Consider the following 19354-nt stretch of genomic DNA (forward strand, 5'->3'; position numbering starts at 1 on the left):
ATAATACATGCACGTCAACGTAATAGCCTAATCGGACTTTTATTTTGAAGTTTTTTCCTCGGAGTATTGTTTGCTTTCCGATTAGCTTGACACTCCTCGTGACTGCTTGATCCCAAATTATTGCCACGACTTTGTATTGCAATCAATGTCAACACACCGCCATCAATTAGCCTACACTAGAATTGCTCAAATCTCAACCAGACGTATGATGCATCCAGGTGCAGTTGGAAATTTCAAACTCATGCAGAAAAATAGCCGTCGATGCATTAAACGTTCATAACTGCGCGAATATCAACAATATGGGCTTTGTATCGATCTATTAACACATTTGACATCATCAACTGTAATCAAAATACTCGCCAATAGTGTCATACTATTATTATAAAAACCGTGGATAAGAACCGGGATTAACCTACAAAAAATGCTCCACAAAATTAGAAAATCAGACTGATTGGCTGATTGAAATAAAACAGAAAGAAAGAACGAACAAAAAAGTATCTAGCTATCCTTTATTTTCTTTGTTTTTTTATTTACTCATGTGACGTCAATACAGCACTAGGTTAGCCTGTCCCAAAACTAATCAAACACAAAACATGTTCCTTTAAAAAAAAAATGTGTTTTCGGTTTAGGTGAAGAGCTATTGGCTGGGGCCGGACTACGTCAAAGAAGGTCAAGAAAGCAACGACATCCGGCGCACTAACGTCCCCGACATCCGAGTGGCGTATCGCTACGAGACCATGTGCGAGGAACTCAATTTAATAACGCAAGCCATTCGCACGGACGAGCTGGACACCATCGAGGAGGAAGAGAGTCTGTGCATGGCTGCCACGCGAGGAAAGCAATGAACTAACAATGATGTTCCCCTGCTTCATAACTCCAGTTAAACCACTGTGGCATATCAAGAAAGGGCAGATAATGTGTTAGCACTGGGGTGTTCAAACTAAGGTCTGGGGGCCGAGTGTGGTCCACCATCAATTTTTAAGCGGCCCCGCGAAATATCCTAAAAAAGACATTTGCTACTATGTTTTTTCTTTGAAACTTCAAAATAGGGCTGTGCAATGTGGCAAAAAAATAAAACATAAAAATAAAATCAAATGATTTCAATTCATTTTAATGAGACGAACAACCATTTATTCAAATTTCTGATTTCTGATTCTGATTTATTTTTTTAAAAATCCGGTGGGAAAATATTTAGACTAAAAAGAATAAATACTCATTTAAAACTAGTTTTAACAAAAACTTCAAATTCATGGCTTTTGCAGAACTTTCTACAAGCTGGCAACTGAAAATGAAATCAGCTGCGTTGAAGGCTTGGGTAACGCCCAATCCTGGCTCACCTGTTGGTCATGTGACAGTCAAAGTCAGGTCATAACCTGAACCTTCACGTGTGATTCCATTTTCAGTTGACAGCAAGTGGAAATTGTATTTTTAAATGTATTCATTGTACGTGAAAATAATTAATTTATCAAAGTCCAGAGACGTCGTTTTACATGTTTACGAGCCCAGACATTCAATCCAAAGTACTTATTGATATATACATTATTATATATATTATTGTATATATTTTTTTCAAGCGTTAAGCTAAAGCAGTTTCTAAAAATGTGAGGCGCTCAAAGAGTTAATGATAGATAAAATATGAACTTTTTACTGCTAAAAATGGCTCCCTCTTTGGTTCTTCCTTTGAATATTAAAAATGTCTCTCCCTTAAAAAAAACAACATCATGTTTCTATTGTAAGCATGTCTTGTAAATCATTCAATTTATCGCCCAGCCCTCCTGTGAAGTTTGTTTAAATATGCAGCAGTGGTAGATAACAATATTAACAACCAGAATTGGTTTCCTCCCCTTTCTGCTCTGTGTTAAGGTTCAAATTATGAACATATCATATGAATGATTCTCACGCAACTACTAAAACGCTTAGCAATTGCCTCTGTTTTGGTTTTAAATGTAGAGACGGGAAACTATTTGCCTTACAGAAAGCTAAAAAAAAAAACATTGTAATGAATAGAAAACATTGACTGATGTTTATGTGCTTTTTAAATTATGAAAACAAAAAAAAATGGCTCCAGCATCCTTTTTTTTTTTCTTTGGACACCCCTGTGTTAGCTAATTGTTCATTTCCATGAGTTGTTCCCACTGCGAAGTCTCCAAATCATTTTATTTTTATATTTGTGCCTAGTTGTAAACTGCCATTTGTTCTAGACTCGACATGTCGTCGCTGCTCGTTTTGGTCGCGCCCCCGTCTTTCCGGTAGCTGTTTGAAAAGCAATCTTTGTCGACTTGTGCCGCTCGTACGATGACGCGCGCTACGTCGCCGCAGTCTCGCCCCGTTGCACGAGGTCAACGTGGCCAAAGCCATCAGTAAGTTCATTTTTTTGAGGAAATGAAAGTCCGCTGAGGATCTTTCGTAACAGCGTCGATTTTCTTGGATGTACACGTTACACGAACACTTGTGTTTTCACGGGTGTTCCGCTGTGCTTATTTGCGCAAATATGAGTTTGTGTCGTCTGTGTTGATGTACAAATAAAGGTTCACATTCAAGTGTGTAACTTGTTTTTAAATCGTTCAGAATATCAACTCCGATGCTTGTTTGTTCACTGAAACTGGAGATGAGGACCAACCCCGAGCGCAAATAGAATTAGTCCAAGTGACATTTTTTATGAGCTTACCAAAACAAACAAGTAACTGAAAACACAGTCTATTGAAGTGACTTGTATAAGACTCGCAGGCCGGAAAAGGATTTCAATGTTTACATTGAATTTGAATTTTGCAGTGTCATTCACAATCAGCACCTTTTGCACAATCGCGCTTATTTCAGACTCACCTGCTTCTGATGAAATGATAACACAATCTAACCAACGTATTTGTCAACGAATCGTATCTCCGGAGCGTTACCCTTGACAAGATTTGCTGTTTGTGCTAAATTTATATCAGCCTTTATTTCTATGCGTGAATATATGGGAATAGTTGACGATTCCGCAAATGAGTATTTAAAAAAGGTTTCTCAATGGATTTCGACTCCTATGGCAACGTGCTCACATATATTCAGTATGTATGCACAAATCTAAACAATTTATAGTCCTATCCATGCAAAAAGTACCACCTATAATATAATAATTAGAAAACAGTATCATAATATGCATAAATATAAATATGCATAAGCAAGAATTTAGTTCAGTTACCTTAAAAATATATGCAACATTGTGACAATTTGAAGTTGAACAATGACACTGCTTAAATAGGTTACAAAAAAAAAAAACACTTAAAAATGATTACTTCAAATGTATGGAGAAGAAATATGGTGGCCCTGAAATGCAAATCACAAATGTTATATGATGTTCCATTTTGTGTTTTGTATTGTTTTGGAGTTGTTGTTTTTCTTGCTTGCCTTTAATGTTTTGTTTGTTTGGGAGTCCCGATTTGCAGTTGCATTTTGTTTTATGTCATGTGCTTTTGCTTTTTTGGCAACTGATTTTATCTGCGTTTTTATTTTATGATTATTTTTTTTTGCTGTCGTGTTTTGTCTTTTGCAATGTGTGTGAGGTTTTTATTCTTTGCTTTGGCTATTTGTTTTGTGATTTACACGTCAAGATCACCATAAAGAACAGTAAAAAAAAAAAAAAAACATACTACATAGATGTCTCAAACATATTTTGGAGAATTAAACACTCAAGTTTTGAATTTAAAAGTTGAACGCAACTAAAATTACGCGTTGATTCTTTATTACACCGCTAGAGGGCGCTTAGTAAATGGATGACATCATTATTAGGCTTATTTTGAAATAAAAGCACAGAATGTATACTTAAAAGTAGTTTACATATCCGCTCTTATACAAGCACTAGAATGTCAAAACTTGGAAATGCCAACACAATGAATGAAACCATTCAAGATATCACTAAAAAGAAAATCGAGACCGTTGAACCGGTTTGGTGAATTAACTCCGCCCACCTCGATTTGTGCAGACTGCCTTTGACAGTAGAAAACAAAGGCACCCGTCCTGGTCCTCACAGAAATTCTCCAAGCACCGATCGACTCAAGAACTCCAATCCATAAACCATGATGAAACTAGCTTACTGGGACATTCGTGGGGTGAGTGACGTAATCTGTTCAACTTTTCTCATGACCGTGCAAAAAGTGCATTTACTTCGCCACTTGTGCAGGAGTTAGTCGTTGTCGTAAAAAACAAGGCTCGAGAAAAGACTTTATTTTACAAAATTGTGCATTGTGTAAGGCTGTAAGCTAAAGGCTAAAGCTAACGCGTGATTGTTACTAAACGCCTCACAGACGTGCAATTGTTTGAATGAATTGCCTCGTGTGTTTCTTATGTTTAGGCGACTTTGAAAAAAATGTGATTTTGTGTACAAACATGTTGAGTGGGGAATCTTTTACCTGGCTGGTTGTCCACAACGATCGTCGATCCCAAACGCTTGCTTTTATTTGCCGTTGGGAGCAAAATTTGGTGGATTACGACAGTTCCAACCATTTGTTGGTGTGATTTGCGTTAAAAAACGATTTACGTGCAAAAAAAGTAGGACTTTCTGACATTATAAAAAATGTATATATTTATATTAAATTACTTTTACAAAAAAATAAAAATATTAAATTAATTTTACTTGCATGGATAAAAGTAGCCTAAACGGAAGAGTTAAAAAAAATAACTAAGAATTTACGGATAATATTTTATACTTTGAAATGATGATTCAAGGACGCTATACCCCTACAAAATTTACTGTAATTTAATTTATACGTTGTGTGTTTCAACTAAACTTTTGCGTTTTTATCCCCAAATTCTTTCTTTTTGGTCACATGAAGACTTTGTAGGTCACATGTCTCACTGCCCTCTAACCATGAGGCCGTGTTAGCCACGTGATCTACCCCATCCAATCACCGCAATGATAAATCAAACCTTTATGCCGCTATCAAATATACAATAGGGAAGTATATCATTTACAATACACATAGTGATGTAACATTTGTATACGCAATTCTATCCCTTTTTATCTGTGTGGTGAGCAAGTTCCAACACGTTAAAGGACTCAATGGGAAAAGCCACAAAAATGTACACAAAATACAATCACAGCATGTTTGGCTCTGTTTCTCTTTGTTGTCTATTCAGTTACCATAAAAGTGAGTGACAGGTTTTATACTGATTAAGATTATGCACCACGGTAACCATTATGAACACAGTCTGTGCACGCTATTGAATGCAAAATAAACAAAGCTACTTTTAACCCCTGGGTTAAAACCCTAGGATATTCTCTATGGACAATAATAGCAGTATCATTATGAATCCAAATGAAATATGATGTAATACATATATTAAACGACAACAAAATATTCCTGTCCTTGTATTTACGATCCAGTTGGCCCAGCCTATCCGCCTGCTGCTGGAGTACACTGGGACGCCATATGAGGACTTGCACTATCAATGCGGTGATGGTAATGCACCCCGCTCAACAAAAACCCAATGTCGTGTTTTGTCCAAATCGCTTGCGTAGTCAACCTCTCCCCACGAACGCAGGTCCCAACTATGACAAGAGCTGCTGGTTTGACAAGAAGCACAAACTGGGAATGGACTTTCCCAACGTGAGTGACGACCGGCAGCACGTTCGTGAGGACTGGAGCGTTTTTTTACCACCCGCATTGTTTTTGCAGCTACCCTATTTGGAGGACGGCGACAGGAAGATAGTGCAGAGCAACGCCATCATGAGATACATTGCTCGGAAGCACAATATGTGTAAGTGAATATCGTGAGCCATTTGATATTTTTTTTATTATTTGGATGGGACTCTTGGCTTAAAGATGTGGTGTACAGTAAATGTAATACATTTAACTTGCACTGGCCTTTAACTTTAAACCAAGAGCACCATCTAGAGGGCCGGAAAAAAATCGAAGTGGTTCACGAGGCTTCGTTTTCCCATCGCTGCTTACAAGTGTTCGTGAAGCCACCGACGGCCATTTTTCACTTGGCATTGCCATATGACTGCGCAAGTCAGGTCACAAAGAAATCGTGGACTGGATTTGCAGTACACAGGGACATTCTCTATTCAATTACCGAATTTTTCCGAGTACAAGTCGAGTTTCTTTTCCTTAATTTCAAACCCCATTTTAGGGAGGTCGACTTATAACCGCGTAACTCAAAACAGACCCTTTTTTTCCATATATCTATACATCGATTTGAAATTAGTAATAAGTGATTTACAGGACTTATATTAAATATTTGGAATATGAAAGAATGTGCACCATGTTCAGTACAAATTGATTAATACTTAAGTAAATACAATAACATTCTTTGTTGAATTTTTCTCAGCAAGTCACAGTGCCCCGTGACTTGTTAGCATTTTTTCAGACAATAGATCTCCTCTTTATCCTCCATGCATGACCAGGTTTAAAAAATAAATAAATAAAAAAGCGATTGCCATCTTATAATTTTCAGAGGCGGCTTGTTGAGTCAATTTTGCAAGCGCTAGTGATACCGCAGCACACAAAGGTCCGCTTTGTCGTACTAGTTTGAAAAAAAAAAAAAAATTCCTCCAGAATGATGACGTGATATATTTTCAAAATAACTTCCAATGTTATCTCTTCCAACCCTTAAAAATATACAGAAAGTCTAACGTGTTTTGAGCACTTATGTTTGCTTTATTTCTTTAAGGAGACATCTTGTAAGATCCAAAAAGGCCAAAAAGCTCGTGCTACATGTAATAACTTGATTTCAATGAGTAAAGCTTCATCCAATCCTCTCCCGGAAGTGAGCGACACCATCAAAATGCAACATATTTATTGGTTTAGCCACGCTAACGTGTCATGTCCTTCACAAGATGCCTCGGTCCCCAAAAGGGTTTAAAACAAACTCCTCCCCCTTATCCCCCACGCAATTGTGCTTTCTCTTCAGTAACCTTTAGTCAATTGCATTGTCCTACATCCGATCCCAGGTGGGGAGAGCGAGGACGAGAAGGTCCGAGTGGACATCCTGGAAAACCAGGCCATGGACTTTCGGAATGGCTTTGTGAGGTTGTGTTACACCGACTTTGTGAGTAGAATTTTCCACGCGCGCAAATCTTCTATCCCGCAGTTTCTAATCTGAAATGATTTCAGGACAAGATGAAGCCCGGGTACCTGGAAGCGTTGCCTGGTGTACTCAAGCAGTTCTCCGACTTCTTGGGAGAGCGAAAGTGGTTCGCTGGTGACAAGGTGTTTATTTGCTTTGTTGCTCGGAGCGTGCTCATAAGTAAAGTGGCAATGGTGAAAATGACTTTCTCTGTAACAGATGACTTTTGTGGACTTCATCATGTATGAGTTGTTGGACCAGCACAGGATGTTTCATCCCACCTGCCTGGATAACTTCAAGAACCTCAAAGGCTTTCTGGATCGTTTCGAGGTGAGGGGAATTGATTACATAAGGTCATTAAGAACTAAAGTCATTATTAAACTTTATGCATTAGAGTAATTGATTACTTTGGGTAATTTAGTTGTAATTAAGTGCTAAACCAATCAAGCGCTTAAAGTAATCTATTGCTTTTGTTATTTTAGCATCGAAAAGTATTTTTTAGGGTCTTTAAAGAGATAAGTAAATTTTTTTGAATTTGAATTCAGAATTTACTTTAGTACCGAAAGAAATAGGTACAAAAGTACCAACGGTAATCGATTGCCATACTTCTACTATACTAATATTTAAATCACCAACTATTTTTTTAGACCCTACTTGAGCCAAACAATTGAAAAGAAAAAACATACTGCGCTTATGTAATAGTACTTGAAGGTTTAAAAGAATATATAAACATATGTCTGCGATTGAAGGAGTTCATTTTGATTCACGGTGTGAGTCAATCACTTTTTCTATCGCTGTTGCAGGCACTGGACAAGATTGCAGCTTACATGAAGTCAAAACGATTCATCAAGACCCCTGTCAACAACAAGATGGCCAAATGGGGCAACATAAAAGAGTAAAAAGTCTAAAAAAAAAAAAAAAAAAGTGCAAATATTCTTCGGAAAGATTCAACAGTCTTCTAAAATGTTCTATTTTCTTCCACGACGTCCTGCATCAAAAAAGATGGTACTATTTTGTAATGGTGAAAAAATGAATTAAGCACTTGGAATTAAGCACTACATTTATTTCCACTGCTTGAATGTCCACCAGATTAAAGTTGGATTCTCAGTTTGCAACTTTATTGACTTCTGTCTTAGAATAAATGTCTCAATGTCCATAAATAAATTCAACAACGTGTGATTTCCCCCTATACAAAATTTCGGATCCATTTTTTCTTCATTAATGTGGAACTAGATCAAGGCATACGCATTTAAAATATGTTCCACTTGGAATTTAGGATTCATGACGCGAAAGTATTGGAGAAACGTTCTGATGAAGACAGAAGAAGAAAAAAATGCAGTTGGTCATTAGTAGTAGCCGCTATACGGGGCTGATGGTTCACTGGCAAGCTGTGGATCAAAAAAATTCCTAAAATGAGTCAATCTGAGCATGTTTGTGTCGATGCGCGTGCATGCATGCATGGCACTTACGGCAATAGCTGATTTAATGGCCTGAAGCTGAAAGAAGACTTTGGCTCCCTCTTCTGGGCACACTATCCTCATTTCATCCTTGCCCATCTGCAGCAGCATTTTTCCAGTCAGAATCCCGAGGCTGGACACGGTGCTGCTCCAGACAAAGCGCGACATCATCATCATGCTTACAAAAAGGCACCGGGATTCAAGTTCTCCGTCGCCATGATGGATTTCCATCACGAAAATGACAGACAAAATGACAAGCGCGACGTAACATGCGCCGTTGTCGCCAAATGTCACAATAAAGCTGACCTGAGCGAAGACTTTTATTTTGTAGGCGTGGCAGGAAGTGTTAAGTGAAAGTTCATGACGTAGCTTCACAATAGGCATGATTGGAAAATGACAGGCTACGTGTTTACTTGTTAGCCAATTTTGCTAGCAGCTCGACTACGTCAAGCTATTTTGAAATCCGCTTTTGAAGCGTGAAATACACAATAACAACGAATTTTACGCTGTAAAAGTTTGTTTTGCAATTTTCTCATAAGATCTCACAGAGCTATGAAGTTCAGAAAATTTCGACCTCATATTTCCAGCACATTGTTTGTCAATGTACAACAAAAAAGGGGGAAAAAACTGGTCAAAATTCGGTTGGCATGTACACATATCCATATGATGATATTTATCGTGTAATTGTGCTTGTTTCCTTTTTTTCTCAGGATGCCACAAATTTAACCATGAAATATTCAAATGTTACTTTCTTGCACCCCCCCCCCCTTCCAGTGGTTGCATAATTATTACCTTTTCCACCCCTAACGAGCAGTTATGCCCAAAATGGACACAATTTGACATTCTAAAAACAATATGATAGCAAACCCCCTTATTACTGACATTTACTGTTTCAATGGCTGCCTTTTATTTCGTGTTTTAAAACGTTTCCCCATCCAAACAAGAACTTCCTGTGTGTGCGGCATGGCACTGCAAAAAAACAAGCCCGTTCTGGGTCAAACAACTCACATTTTGGAGAAGCCTTTGTATTGCAGCCATGCTCTGACCTCTGCAGGTGATGAGACCACGTCAAGAGTCGGGGGACCGCGAGGTGGGCGCTGTGCCAAGGAGGAGAAAAAGTGAATGACACACCTTGGGAAAATGACAACATTCTTTTACGGAGACAGGAATGTACCATTTCTTCCATAGGCAAGCCGCTCCCCAGGGGCTCCAGAACATTCTGAGGAACGTTGCCTTCCACGGCGCGGTTGTTACGCACAAGCCACCATTGCTTGGACCTCTGAACCACCTTTAGAAAAAGCAAAACAAGTCATTTGTTGTTTTTTTTCGTTTATGATTATTTGCTGCACTTTGACATGACAACAACATAAGACTCCAAAAACGCACTTTCGTTGGCCATCTTCAAAATAAATATGCCAAGTGGAGGACAATTCAATAGCATTAACAAGCTTTTATTCTGATTTTTTTTTTTTCAAATTACCTTGACTTGTACCCACGACTCCTATTTATTGCCATTACATAGCACAGCTACCAATATCAACACGCTGACATTCAAAATCATATTTCATCGTCGATTAAGGACGATTAGAAACCATTTGTCAGCCATACTGTCATCGCATGTAACATGCACAAGTCTTGCATAGCTGCTAACCTGAGGTGGTATGGTGCATTCAATGATGCTCGGACATTTCAAACTCAGAAAAAAGGTCAACCACGCATTAAACATAAATAAATGTCAGAACAAATATTATGATAATACTGTCATATCATTTGATGCGTTTGATTTTGTCTTTGATTAAAAACTAGACTGCTTCAAGTTTATGGAAATAACCTGCAAAAAAAAATGCCCCACAAAATAAATTGCTCCTCCATTTAAGTCAATAATTAACAAAAACGCTCAGCAAAAAAGTGATGCGTTTTCACAAAACCAGGCCTTTATCTCAGAAAATAAAACTAGAGATATTGGTATACTCTAATTCTACACTTAATTTTCTTTCAATTGGAGGCGACTTTTTTTCACAAATTTCCTTTTTTTTTTTTCAGTGACAACCACAGTGAACGTCATCTCACCTCAACCACTTCGCCCTTCATAACACTGAGCTCCCTGTTGTTGCGTGCCATGAAGTCATAAATGACCCGCATTTGTTCCTTGCCGTAGCCGCCGGGCGGTCCCGGCGCTAAACGCTGACTGCCGCTCCGGCTCCCGCTCCCTTGGCCGTTCTGGTAAGGGAGAAGGCCGGCCTTTTGCGGGGGGGGCGGCGGCTGCCATCCGTCGTAGAATTCCGGGATGTAAGGCGGGACGTCATCATCGGGCCACCGGGACCTGCGTGGATAGAAAACAGCGGCGGAATAGAATAGAATGTGTTTATTGTTATTGTACAGCATCGTCCTATACAGTACACAATAATAATGATGTCCATGTTTCAAACAAGAGTCTTGTTGTGAAGATTTGAATGCAAAAAGCTCATGGGACTAGATGACTGTTTTGTTTTTCCGTTTCCATGGCATCCATTCCTTCACCTCCAGGTGAGTTCAGAAGAGAAAATGTTCCATGTGTTATGAAAACAATGTAATGGTTTCAACTTATCAGCAGTCCACGCCCAATATTAGGGTGCGTTCTGGGATATCATATCTCTTAGGTGAGCTGTTCAGAAAGAGGTTGAAATATGTTTAAAAAAAAAATTGGGAACATTTGGACAGTCCCCCTACAGAAGGTGATTTTTTTTTTTTTTTTTATGTTTTGGTTTTTGTTTCCAGCCACACATTTTCTATTCATTTGCTCCCTAACTTTTGAGTTTGTTGGTGTTTATACCTGGGGATGTTCCAGCTGTCTCCCAGAGACCTCCAGAGCTGGTCCTCCTCCGGGCTGACCACCTGTCTGAGCAGCCGCAAAGACGTTTCCGTCAGCAGGGGGGAAATCACGGTTGGGGGCACGTGGGCATGGTAGTGAGGCACGATCTGCGCGGGAAACAAAGGCAAACTTTCTTGCGGTGGATTTTACGAGTATAATCTTCATCTGATTTTTAAGAGTCCAAGACAATCGATCACAACAGTTATCTATTACTTAATTCCCATTGTTTTCAAGCGTTGAGGGTCTAAAAATGGCTGGTAGTACTCAACTAATCAATTACTTTAGTACTTGATTATTAAAGTAATCGATTATTTCGTGGAGATATCGAAAGTCATTATTGTGATGAATCACTCACTGTTGCTAAGCTGCTGAAGAAAAAGTGGATGTAGTCTGCGGCGCTGGTGTTGATCAGCAAGCCATCCAGCTGACCCTGTTGAAATACACACATCCACAGAGGTTTTTCGATCATAGTGGGGACATGTCAATGATATGAGGCATTTTCCTAGCCCCTTACACCTAACCTTAAACGTCGGAGATTATTACCTAATCCAGTGCTTCTCAATTTAATTTTGCCAAGCACCCCAGTAGAGAAAACTTTTCGCCACCCCCCCCCCCCCCCACCCCCACTTGACGCGCCGCCTATAAATAACATTATTATCATCGATAAAATACCGCATAAGTATACCTTAGCCTTTTTAACATTAACAAAAGAAAAGTGCAACATTCATTATCAACTGTCAATTATTTTTAAGCGTTACAGCTTAGTCTAAAACTGAAAAAAAAAAATAATAACCTAGTGCATCAAAGTGCCTGAAATGTAAAAAAAAAAAAAAGATTTCAATACTTCACATGACAAAAATAAAGCCTTTTCCCTCGGGGCATCAGTGTCCCCGCCGGGACTATTTGAGAAGCACTGACCTAACCCTTACCTCAACCACAGCACAATTTAAACCTACACTAACAGCAAGTCTTGACTTTCAGAAAAAAAGGTCTGAACATGTGGGGCCCACCAAAATGGTCCCTACAAAGACTGAAATCCATTATTTGGTCTCCACTTTGTGGCAAAAACCAAGACACGCTCACACACACACACACAATGTATGCGCTCAGGTGGGAAATCTGCTTACATACCAATAAATTGAATCCATATTTGATTTTCTGGAGACAGGCGATATATTCCCGAGCAGGGGGCAGACGAGCGGCTGGCGGCAGAAGAACACGTTAAGTTTTATGCGCACTCCGTTTCAGACGCCAAGTAAACCGGGAAATGGGACTTTACTTGGATTCTTGTCGTTCTTCTTTTTGGCAAACACGCCTCTCTTTTTGCTTCGGTCGGACGGCGTTGGCGTGGAACTTGTCAAGGTGACCACCTTACCCAAGAAGATCTCCAGATCATTCAAGACGTGGTTTAAAATCTCCTGCAGGGATGGAATCAAAGTCAGTACTTAAGTACAGTACTAAAGAATTCATTTCGTACCAGCTATTTATAAACTTTCATTTATGCAAACACTTGAAAGAAGTACAAATCCGCACCAGGGCTTGAAATACGTGAAAAGGTGCCTTTGGGATTGATTGATTGAGTTGCTTACATCAAATACAAAATATTCTGAATCAATGGCAAATTTTTGCCCGTGATGAATACACGTCAACTTACCGTGTTCCGCTCCACATCTGTCGGCCCGGCAACCTCCGGGGGATTGCGGGGTCCGCCGAGGTCACGTTGGTACCCGGCTTCCTCTTGTGGGGCGTAAAAGCGAGGAGGAGGTGGAATGGCTTTGAATTTTTTTAAAAATGAGAAAGCAAAGTTAGAACTCTGCCAAAGACAAATTGTCTACCCGATAAGGGAAACAGAGCGACTCATTCAATCCCAAAGACGTATTTTTACGTTTTATAAGTGTCCAGACATTCAAACTCAATTATGTACTTATATTTTTTTCAACTTTTTCCCAAGTGTTTGGCTAAAGGAAGGGGGTCTAAAGGTGCTAAATTAATTAAGTACCATATAACTGATTACTTTTAGTACTTTAGCACCTAAATCCATGAAACTGTTTCTTACTAGAGGTAATCAAGCACTAAAGTAATATATAAATTACATAACAAAGTAGTAAATTAATCCAGGTGTAATTAAGTACTGAAGTAATAAGTACTATAATCATTGATTTTGGTAGACATTTAAGTACTAAAGTAATCAAACTTTAGGTAACTAAAGCACTGTACTAAAGTAATCAAACTTCAGCATTTTACAGTCTATCAAAATCAATTACCTTAGTATTTAAGTACCTAAATAGCCAAATATTTTAGTTTTAGTTCTAAAGTACAAGAGGTAACTGATTACTTTAGTATTTTAGTACTTTATGTACTAAAGTACTAAAGAAATGAATAACGTTAGTAAGTAACTAACCAAACTAACTGTAAAGTAATTGATTACTTTATTACTCGATCATGTGAAAAATTAGATTATTTTAATACTTACATACTGAATCGATTGCTTAAGTACTTAACCAACTAAAGTGCTTCATTTAATATCAGGCATTTTGCACCCTGCATAAGCAAAACTGTTTGGAAAAAATAAAGTCAAAAAACATGAATAAAAAACTGGTACGGAATGTCTGGACTTATTAAAAACTTTGGGATTTAATTTTTTTAGAAAGGGTTATTTGTGCTACCAAGTGTCCTCTAAGTCCGCTTACTTGTCTCTCTATTGGACCACTGCGGGAGCGGTGAGTTTCTTTCTTGTACAGGTGGAGGTTCAACCTGCTGGAAGCTTCCAGGAGCTTGAAGGCCCATAATGTTATCAAGATTACGCCTGCAAAACAAGGCGGAGTCATTTGTCTGAAACTTTGTTTATGGGCGGGGCTAGCGTACCTGACGACTGGTTGCTCTGGCCGTGGCTCCACAGGAGCGCCTCCCTTTTGGACACACCTATCGAGGTCACTCTTGAGGAGGTCTGCCTGTTGAGAAATCAAAAATCAATTGGAGATTAATACAATAAAACAATATACACCACACTCTCTATATTTCGGGTGTGGCAGTTTTAGCTTCCAAAGTTTCTGGCTATGTTTCCATGTTGTATACTGTAGTAAACATTTTTTAGGCAATATTTGTGTGTAGTTTTTAAAAATGAAAAATGAAATAATAAAGACGATGACGTGACATTTTCCTGAACCCGATCTTTTCACCCCGCTTCCCATCGGGCCCAGTTTCCGATTGCGTGACCGGTGTCTGGACATTTTTAGCAGGGGCCAATAGGAGGCGACCACTAAATGCACTGTTTGTGAGAGTGTCATACAAAATAAAACTGAATATAAAATTGTAAAAATTTTGTGTTATTCTCAATGTGGGCGTGGAGTCCAAAAATGTGAAATTCGATTTCCGAAATATGAAACCAAAACAAGCACAAAAAAACTCAAATTTCACTAAGTGGCCTATTTACCGTATTTTCCGCACTATAAGGCGCACCTAAAAGCCAGTTGTTGTTTTTTTTTTAAACTGATGGTGTGCCTTATAATCAGGTGCGCCTTATATATGGATGAATATTGAGATTGGATTCGTAGATGGGGGATGAAGTGATCAAGTAAGCTTTACCTGTTTCTTTTGTGTGTTTACAGTTGAACAAGGTTGCTCATTTTGACATTGAGTTAATATGCTATTGAGAGTTTAGAGTTATTGTTATTACTTTGAATTTAATATTGAAAAAGTTTGAAAATATGTCATTAATTGAGAGTGCGCCTTATAATCCGGTGCGCCTTATATATGGAAACAGTTTTAAAATACGTCATTAATTGGGGTGCGCCTTATAATCCGGTGCGCCTTATAGTGCGGAAAATACGGTACATGTAATCAAAAATTTTACCTTTTTTTCTGACATGGACCAAAACAATAACTTTTTCTTAGTTTATTGGTATTTATATGTTTTAAGGGACAGGAAAACCATTTTTTTCCATCTGATTCGGCAATTAACAAAAACTCCACAGGTTAAAAAAAATGTTTAAATGGTTGTTATTTGCAGCTGATTTTGAAATTGATACTGCATTTTTGGAGGAATTTTCAAGATGGCCGCATATGGTGCAACACTGCGAAAAAAAAAAAGTGAAGCACCCGTCTGAAAAACGTCTCTCTCGTTCGTTGACGGACGAGGACTCACCCCCGTCTCCTCACACTGGAAAATGAAGACCTGGGGGAAGCGTTTGCTGCGTTCCCTGACGGTGAGCAACAGCAGGGAGTCGTAAGCGCAGCTGTCCAACACAGCGTTGGTCTGCTGGATGTTGATCAGCGCCATGACCTCCAACTCGATCTTTAAGGCAAAAATGAGCAGGGCGGACATCAGATTAGAAGACGGAGGTCAAACGTGAACGTGCGTGCAGCGAGGAATGACGAAGAAAGGCTGTACTGCACTCCTGTTTTTCAACATTATCCTACTGCATCTTTGACTGAAAATATGTAACTTATGGATATGAACACAAAAAATATGAAGAATTCACACAGATGAGTTTTATTCTGTTTTTGTTAAAGTATTTACAGTGTTTACAGGTTAAAGCTTAGCCTAAAACTGACGAAAAAAAAACAAAATTGTGAACTATAAAGAGGGTTAGGGTTAAACTTTTGTTTTGAAAAAAAAAACATTAACAAAAGAGAAAAGCAATATCAATCAACCTTCAACAACTGTTAACTACTTTTTTATATATAAACAGGTTGCAGGTTAGTCTAAAACTGAAAAAAGTGCATCAAAGTGCCTGAAAAAACAAAACAAAAAACCCCTACATTTACTTTGTCCGGTGCAGTGCTTCTCAATTGTATTTTGCAAAGCCACCCCTATATACAATATATAATCAACTTACAATATAACTTATTTTATTGCAATGACACTTCTTTAAAATCTGGTCAGTAAAAATAACTTGCAATTAAACATTCAAAGCTCAACAGCAGGGTAGAAAACAGATGACCAAAGTTACTTACTTTGCTCTCTTTGTCCAGGAGCAGCAAGTAGCCTCCTTGAGCATCCATGATCATCTCCTGAGGCCAAAGGCGACCTTTGGCGTTCAGTCGTTTGAGCTTGGTCACGCAGTCGTCCGCAGTGGTCAGCTGCTGGCCATCCAGCTCGCAGGTCAGGAGGTGCTGCGTGGGGACCGGAGCGTGAGGCGGAGGACCGTCCCCGGTTTGTCGCGCGCGGCCTTGACTTTACCTCCACTCTGACGTTGAGATTGTCGGACTGCTTGGTCAGGACCTCCGAGTACTCTTTTCTCTGCACTTGACGCAAAACGTAAACATTTTTCACAACCGGGGACCTTTCACTATAGCAGATCTGTGTCTCGGACATATACATGTCCGAAAAAAATATGTTGTGCAAACGATATTTACTTTTTTCTTCTGAAAAAAAAACTAAATGTAAATATCTCTTTAACCCTTGTGCACACTTTGCAAACTATACATACACTATACAAACTATACAAAGATTGCATTTTTTTCCTAATTTTGTAAAGGCTTCTAAAGGTGTAATAATTAAAGTTATTTATGAATATTTTTTCTCCTTCAACCACTCAAAATTGTTCAAAAGCATCAGTTCTATCCATACATATTTACTGTAGGTTAAACTTGTTAACACCCACAAAAAAAATTAAAAATGAAGTGATAAAGACATAGCCATTAACCATTAATTATAGCGATGAAATACGTCAACTAAACAATTTTTGTGTGCTGACTTAGTCTGACTGCCTCTCAACGGAATGTTACAAAAATCACAGGAAAATCAACTAATACATCCAATTAAAATGCATTTCAAAAATTGGAATTATAATGGTTTTATATGGTTCAAAATTTGGACAATGGTTATTTTTACACACAAAATCTCGAACGTCCAGCTGCAATCACCTAAAAATGTCAGAATCGTTGCATTTTGAAATTTTACATGTTTTGATCATCTGCTGGAAATTTCAGCTCCCTAGTATGTTTTTTTCTCATTTTTTTATGATATCACAAAAGAAAAAGAAAAAAAAATCTAAGGAATTTCCATCATTAGATATGAAGGATTTTGGAGAACAATTGAAGAGGTGTTTCGTCATGTGTCTACATACTGTATATGGATTTAGCACTCATTTTGGGCAGGCTTCTCTGAGAGCTCTGAGGTGAGAACCTTCTGGAATCATCTTGCTGGAAAGCCCACCTCGACGCAGAAGGTAGCTCTTCTGGAGGGAACCCCCTGAAACATAAATGAAGCTCTTTGTCTGAACACACACTTTGTTGTGTGTGTTTTGAAGGACAAAGTGAATATCACAATACAGTGATTCCCGCTATACATTTACCTTCAATGAGCGATTAAAAGTTTAAATTTAGAATTGAATTCAGTTGTGATAATTATCAGAAGCTAATGCTGTAACACTGTGAGTTAACGATAAGGCGTGCTAATCAGTTTTGAAGAGCTGATATGATAATAGTCAGCCAAGTGTATCATGTCATTAGTGCAGACACTAAATGTGGGCGTGGTTATGTTAATTAGCCTCACTCTTTCATAACAGTGGGCCAGAAAAAATTACTGGCTAGCTCAAAATTTCAAAAAAAGGATAATAGCACCAATAAATTACATTTGGCAAGTGAGCAAGCACCCCAGAAACGAAACTAAATATAAATATAAATTATATATATATATATATATATATATATAAAATGTTTTACATTGTGTATATACATATATATATATATATATATATATATATATATATATATATAGTTTTTTATTGTGTACACATATATATATATAAAATGTTTTACATTGTGTACATATATATACACATATATATATATATATACACACACATATATATATATATATATATATATATATATATATATATATATATATATAGTTTTTTATTGTGTACACATATATATATATAAAATGTTTTACATTGTGTACATATATATACACATATATATATATATATACACACACACATATATATATATATATATATATATATATATATATATATATATATATATATATATGTTTTTTCTTGTGTACATATATATATAAAATGTTTTACATTGTGTACATATATATATATATATATATATATATATATATATATATATATATATACATTATATAAAAAACATATATATATATATGTTTTTATTGTGTACATATACATATATACATATATATATACATATATATATACGGTACAACAAAAGTAGGAGCGCTGCTTCGATTGGTGCATATTAAATAAAAATGAACAATAAGTAGAATAAATACTACAAGATTGTTATTTTCAATGTGTTATTGCTTAAAATGAAATTACACCTGGTAAGAAAATGATACTGACCGTGGAGAATAGGAAAAGGGCCTAGAGTTTCCCAACATATTTTTTATCTTATCTTTTGAGGTTTCGCCAAGTCAAATCTCAAACAGCACTCCCACGATAAACCTAGGAAGGAACACATTAGATAATGTTTATAACGTGTCAACATATGATGTATTGTATCACAAGTATTTGTTTGATAAACAGGAAGGTTAATAATACATATTTGGACACGTTAAAACAAATGGAAACACGATTAAGCTCTAAATTAATTTAAATTTCTTTGACTTGAAAAACCTTCTATTACACTACAAAGTGTTATTAAATAAATACAGTTGATGATTTTCCATTTATTTTTTCTTGGCCCACATTAAAGGTAGACAGACCAGAAATTAAAAATGTAACATTTAGAATCAGGAATTAGAAAAAGAATTACCATCGGCGGTTTTTGACGATCTGTCAGGTTCGCTCCGGCGGCATTATTCCAAAGTAGGGAACGCGTCTTCCTCACACGTCGAAAAACGCAAACTATTGTCATGGCTTCCTGCTTGTATGCAAGGTGATCAAAGATCAGCAGGCTTGGCCACTTGTCCAAGGCGGAACGCTATTTGAGGTGTTAGTTATGAGTCCAAAGGTTTTCAAACACTGGCGTTTCCTCGCGAGGGTCAACGGTTGCCAAGACTTCGGAAAACACGCGTGCT

The 19354-nt window shown here is 37.6% G+C and overlaps 3 protein-coding genes and 1 long non-coding RNA gene across 5 annotated transcripts in view; 2 read left to right on the forward strand and 2 right to left on the reverse strand.

The window, feature by feature from the left end:
• Positions 1-2540, forward strand: part of ampd2b (adenosine monophosphate deaminase 2b) — a 23259-nt gene extending 20719 nt beyond the window's left edge. For both annotated transcript variants that reach the window (XM_088408931.1, XM_088408932.1), the window contains exon 18: positions 630-2540. In XM_088408931.1, the coding sequence (XP_088265057.1) occupies positions 630-845 (216 nt within the window). In that variant the 3' untranslated portion in view covers positions 846-2540. The remainder of the gene's footprint in view (positions 1-629) is intronic.
• The window catches only part of LOC148428282 (uncharacterized), a 19012-nt gene extending 14235 nt beyond the window's left edge, over positions 1-4777 (reverse strand). Inside the window, exon 1 of the long non-coding RNA XR_015864901.1 lies at positions 4389-4777. This is a non-coding gene — a long non-coding RNA (uncharacterized LOC148428282). The remainder of the gene's footprint in view (positions 1-4388) is intronic.
• Positions 3922-8162, forward strand: LOC148428283 (glutathione S-transferase Mu 3-like). The gene is made up of 8 exons (XM_088408938.1): positions 3922-4088; positions 5363-5438; positions 5521-5585; positions 5655-5736; positions 6932-7029; positions 7095-7190; positions 7267-7377; positions 7851-8162. The coding sequence occupies exons 1-8, from the start codon at positions 4056-4058 to the stop codon at positions 7944-7946; spliced, it is 657 nt and encodes a 218-aa protein (XP_088265064.1). The 5' UTR covers positions 3922-4055; the 3' UTR covers positions 7947-8162.
• On the reverse strand, positions 8090-19337 carry eps8l3b (EPS8 signaling adaptor L3b). Its single transcript, XM_088408933.1, has 18 exons — positions 19090-19337; positions 18678-18779; positions 17427-17551; positions 16538-16602; positions 16312-16470; positions 15500-15649; positions 14221-14306; positions 14046-14161; positions 13010-13128; positions 12635-12773; positions 12487-12557; positions 11711-11785; positions 11317-11462; positions 10575-10827; positions 9679-9792; positions 9513-9601; positions 8517-8649; positions 8090-8435 (listed from the first exon to the last, which is right to left on the reverse strand). Exons 2-18 carry the CDS (start codon positions 18713-18715, stop codon positions 8394-8396), a joined length of 1920 nt encoding a protein of 639 aa, XP_088265059.1. The 5' UTR covers positions 18716-18779; positions 19090-19337; the 3' UTR covers positions 8090-8393.
• Between the last annotated feature and the right edge of the window lie 17 nt (positions 19338-19354).

This window comes from Hippichthys cyanospilos, chromosome 2 (assembly GCF_059441005.1).
Source record: "Hippichthys cyanospilos isolate Australia breed blue-spotted pipefish chromosome 2, RoL_Hcya_1.0, whole genome shotgun sequence".
Lineage (NCBI taxonomy): Eukaryota > Metazoa > Chordata > Actinopteri > Syngnathiformes > Syngnathidae > Hippichthys > Hippichthys cyanospilos.

Bases quoted from the DNA above. Each gene is read 5' to 3' on its own strand.
- LOC148428283 (XM_088408938.1), top strand. From the start codon at position 4,056: ATGATGAAACTAGCTTACTGGGACATTCGTGGG. The intron at 5,439-5,520 runs GTAATGCACCCC...CCACGAACGCAG, and splicing joins GCACTATCAATGCGGTGATG to GTCCCAACTATGACAAGAGC. The intron at 7,191-7,266 runs GTGTTTATTTGC...TCTCTGTAACAG, and splicing joins AGTGGTTCGCTGGTGACAAG to ATGACTTTTGTGGACTTCAT.
- eps8l3b (XM_088408933.1), bottom strand. From the start codon at position 18,715: ATGTTGGGAAACTCTAGGCCCTTTTCCTATTCTCCACG. The intron at 10,828-11,316 runs GTATAAACACCA...CTATCCACGCAG, and splicing joins GACAGCTGGAACATCCCCAG to GTCCCGGTGGCCCGATGATG. The intron at 9,793-10,574 runs GTGAGATGACGT...CTTTTTCTAAAG, and splicing joins TGAAGGGCGAAGTGGTTGAG to GTGGTTCAGAGGTCCAAGCA.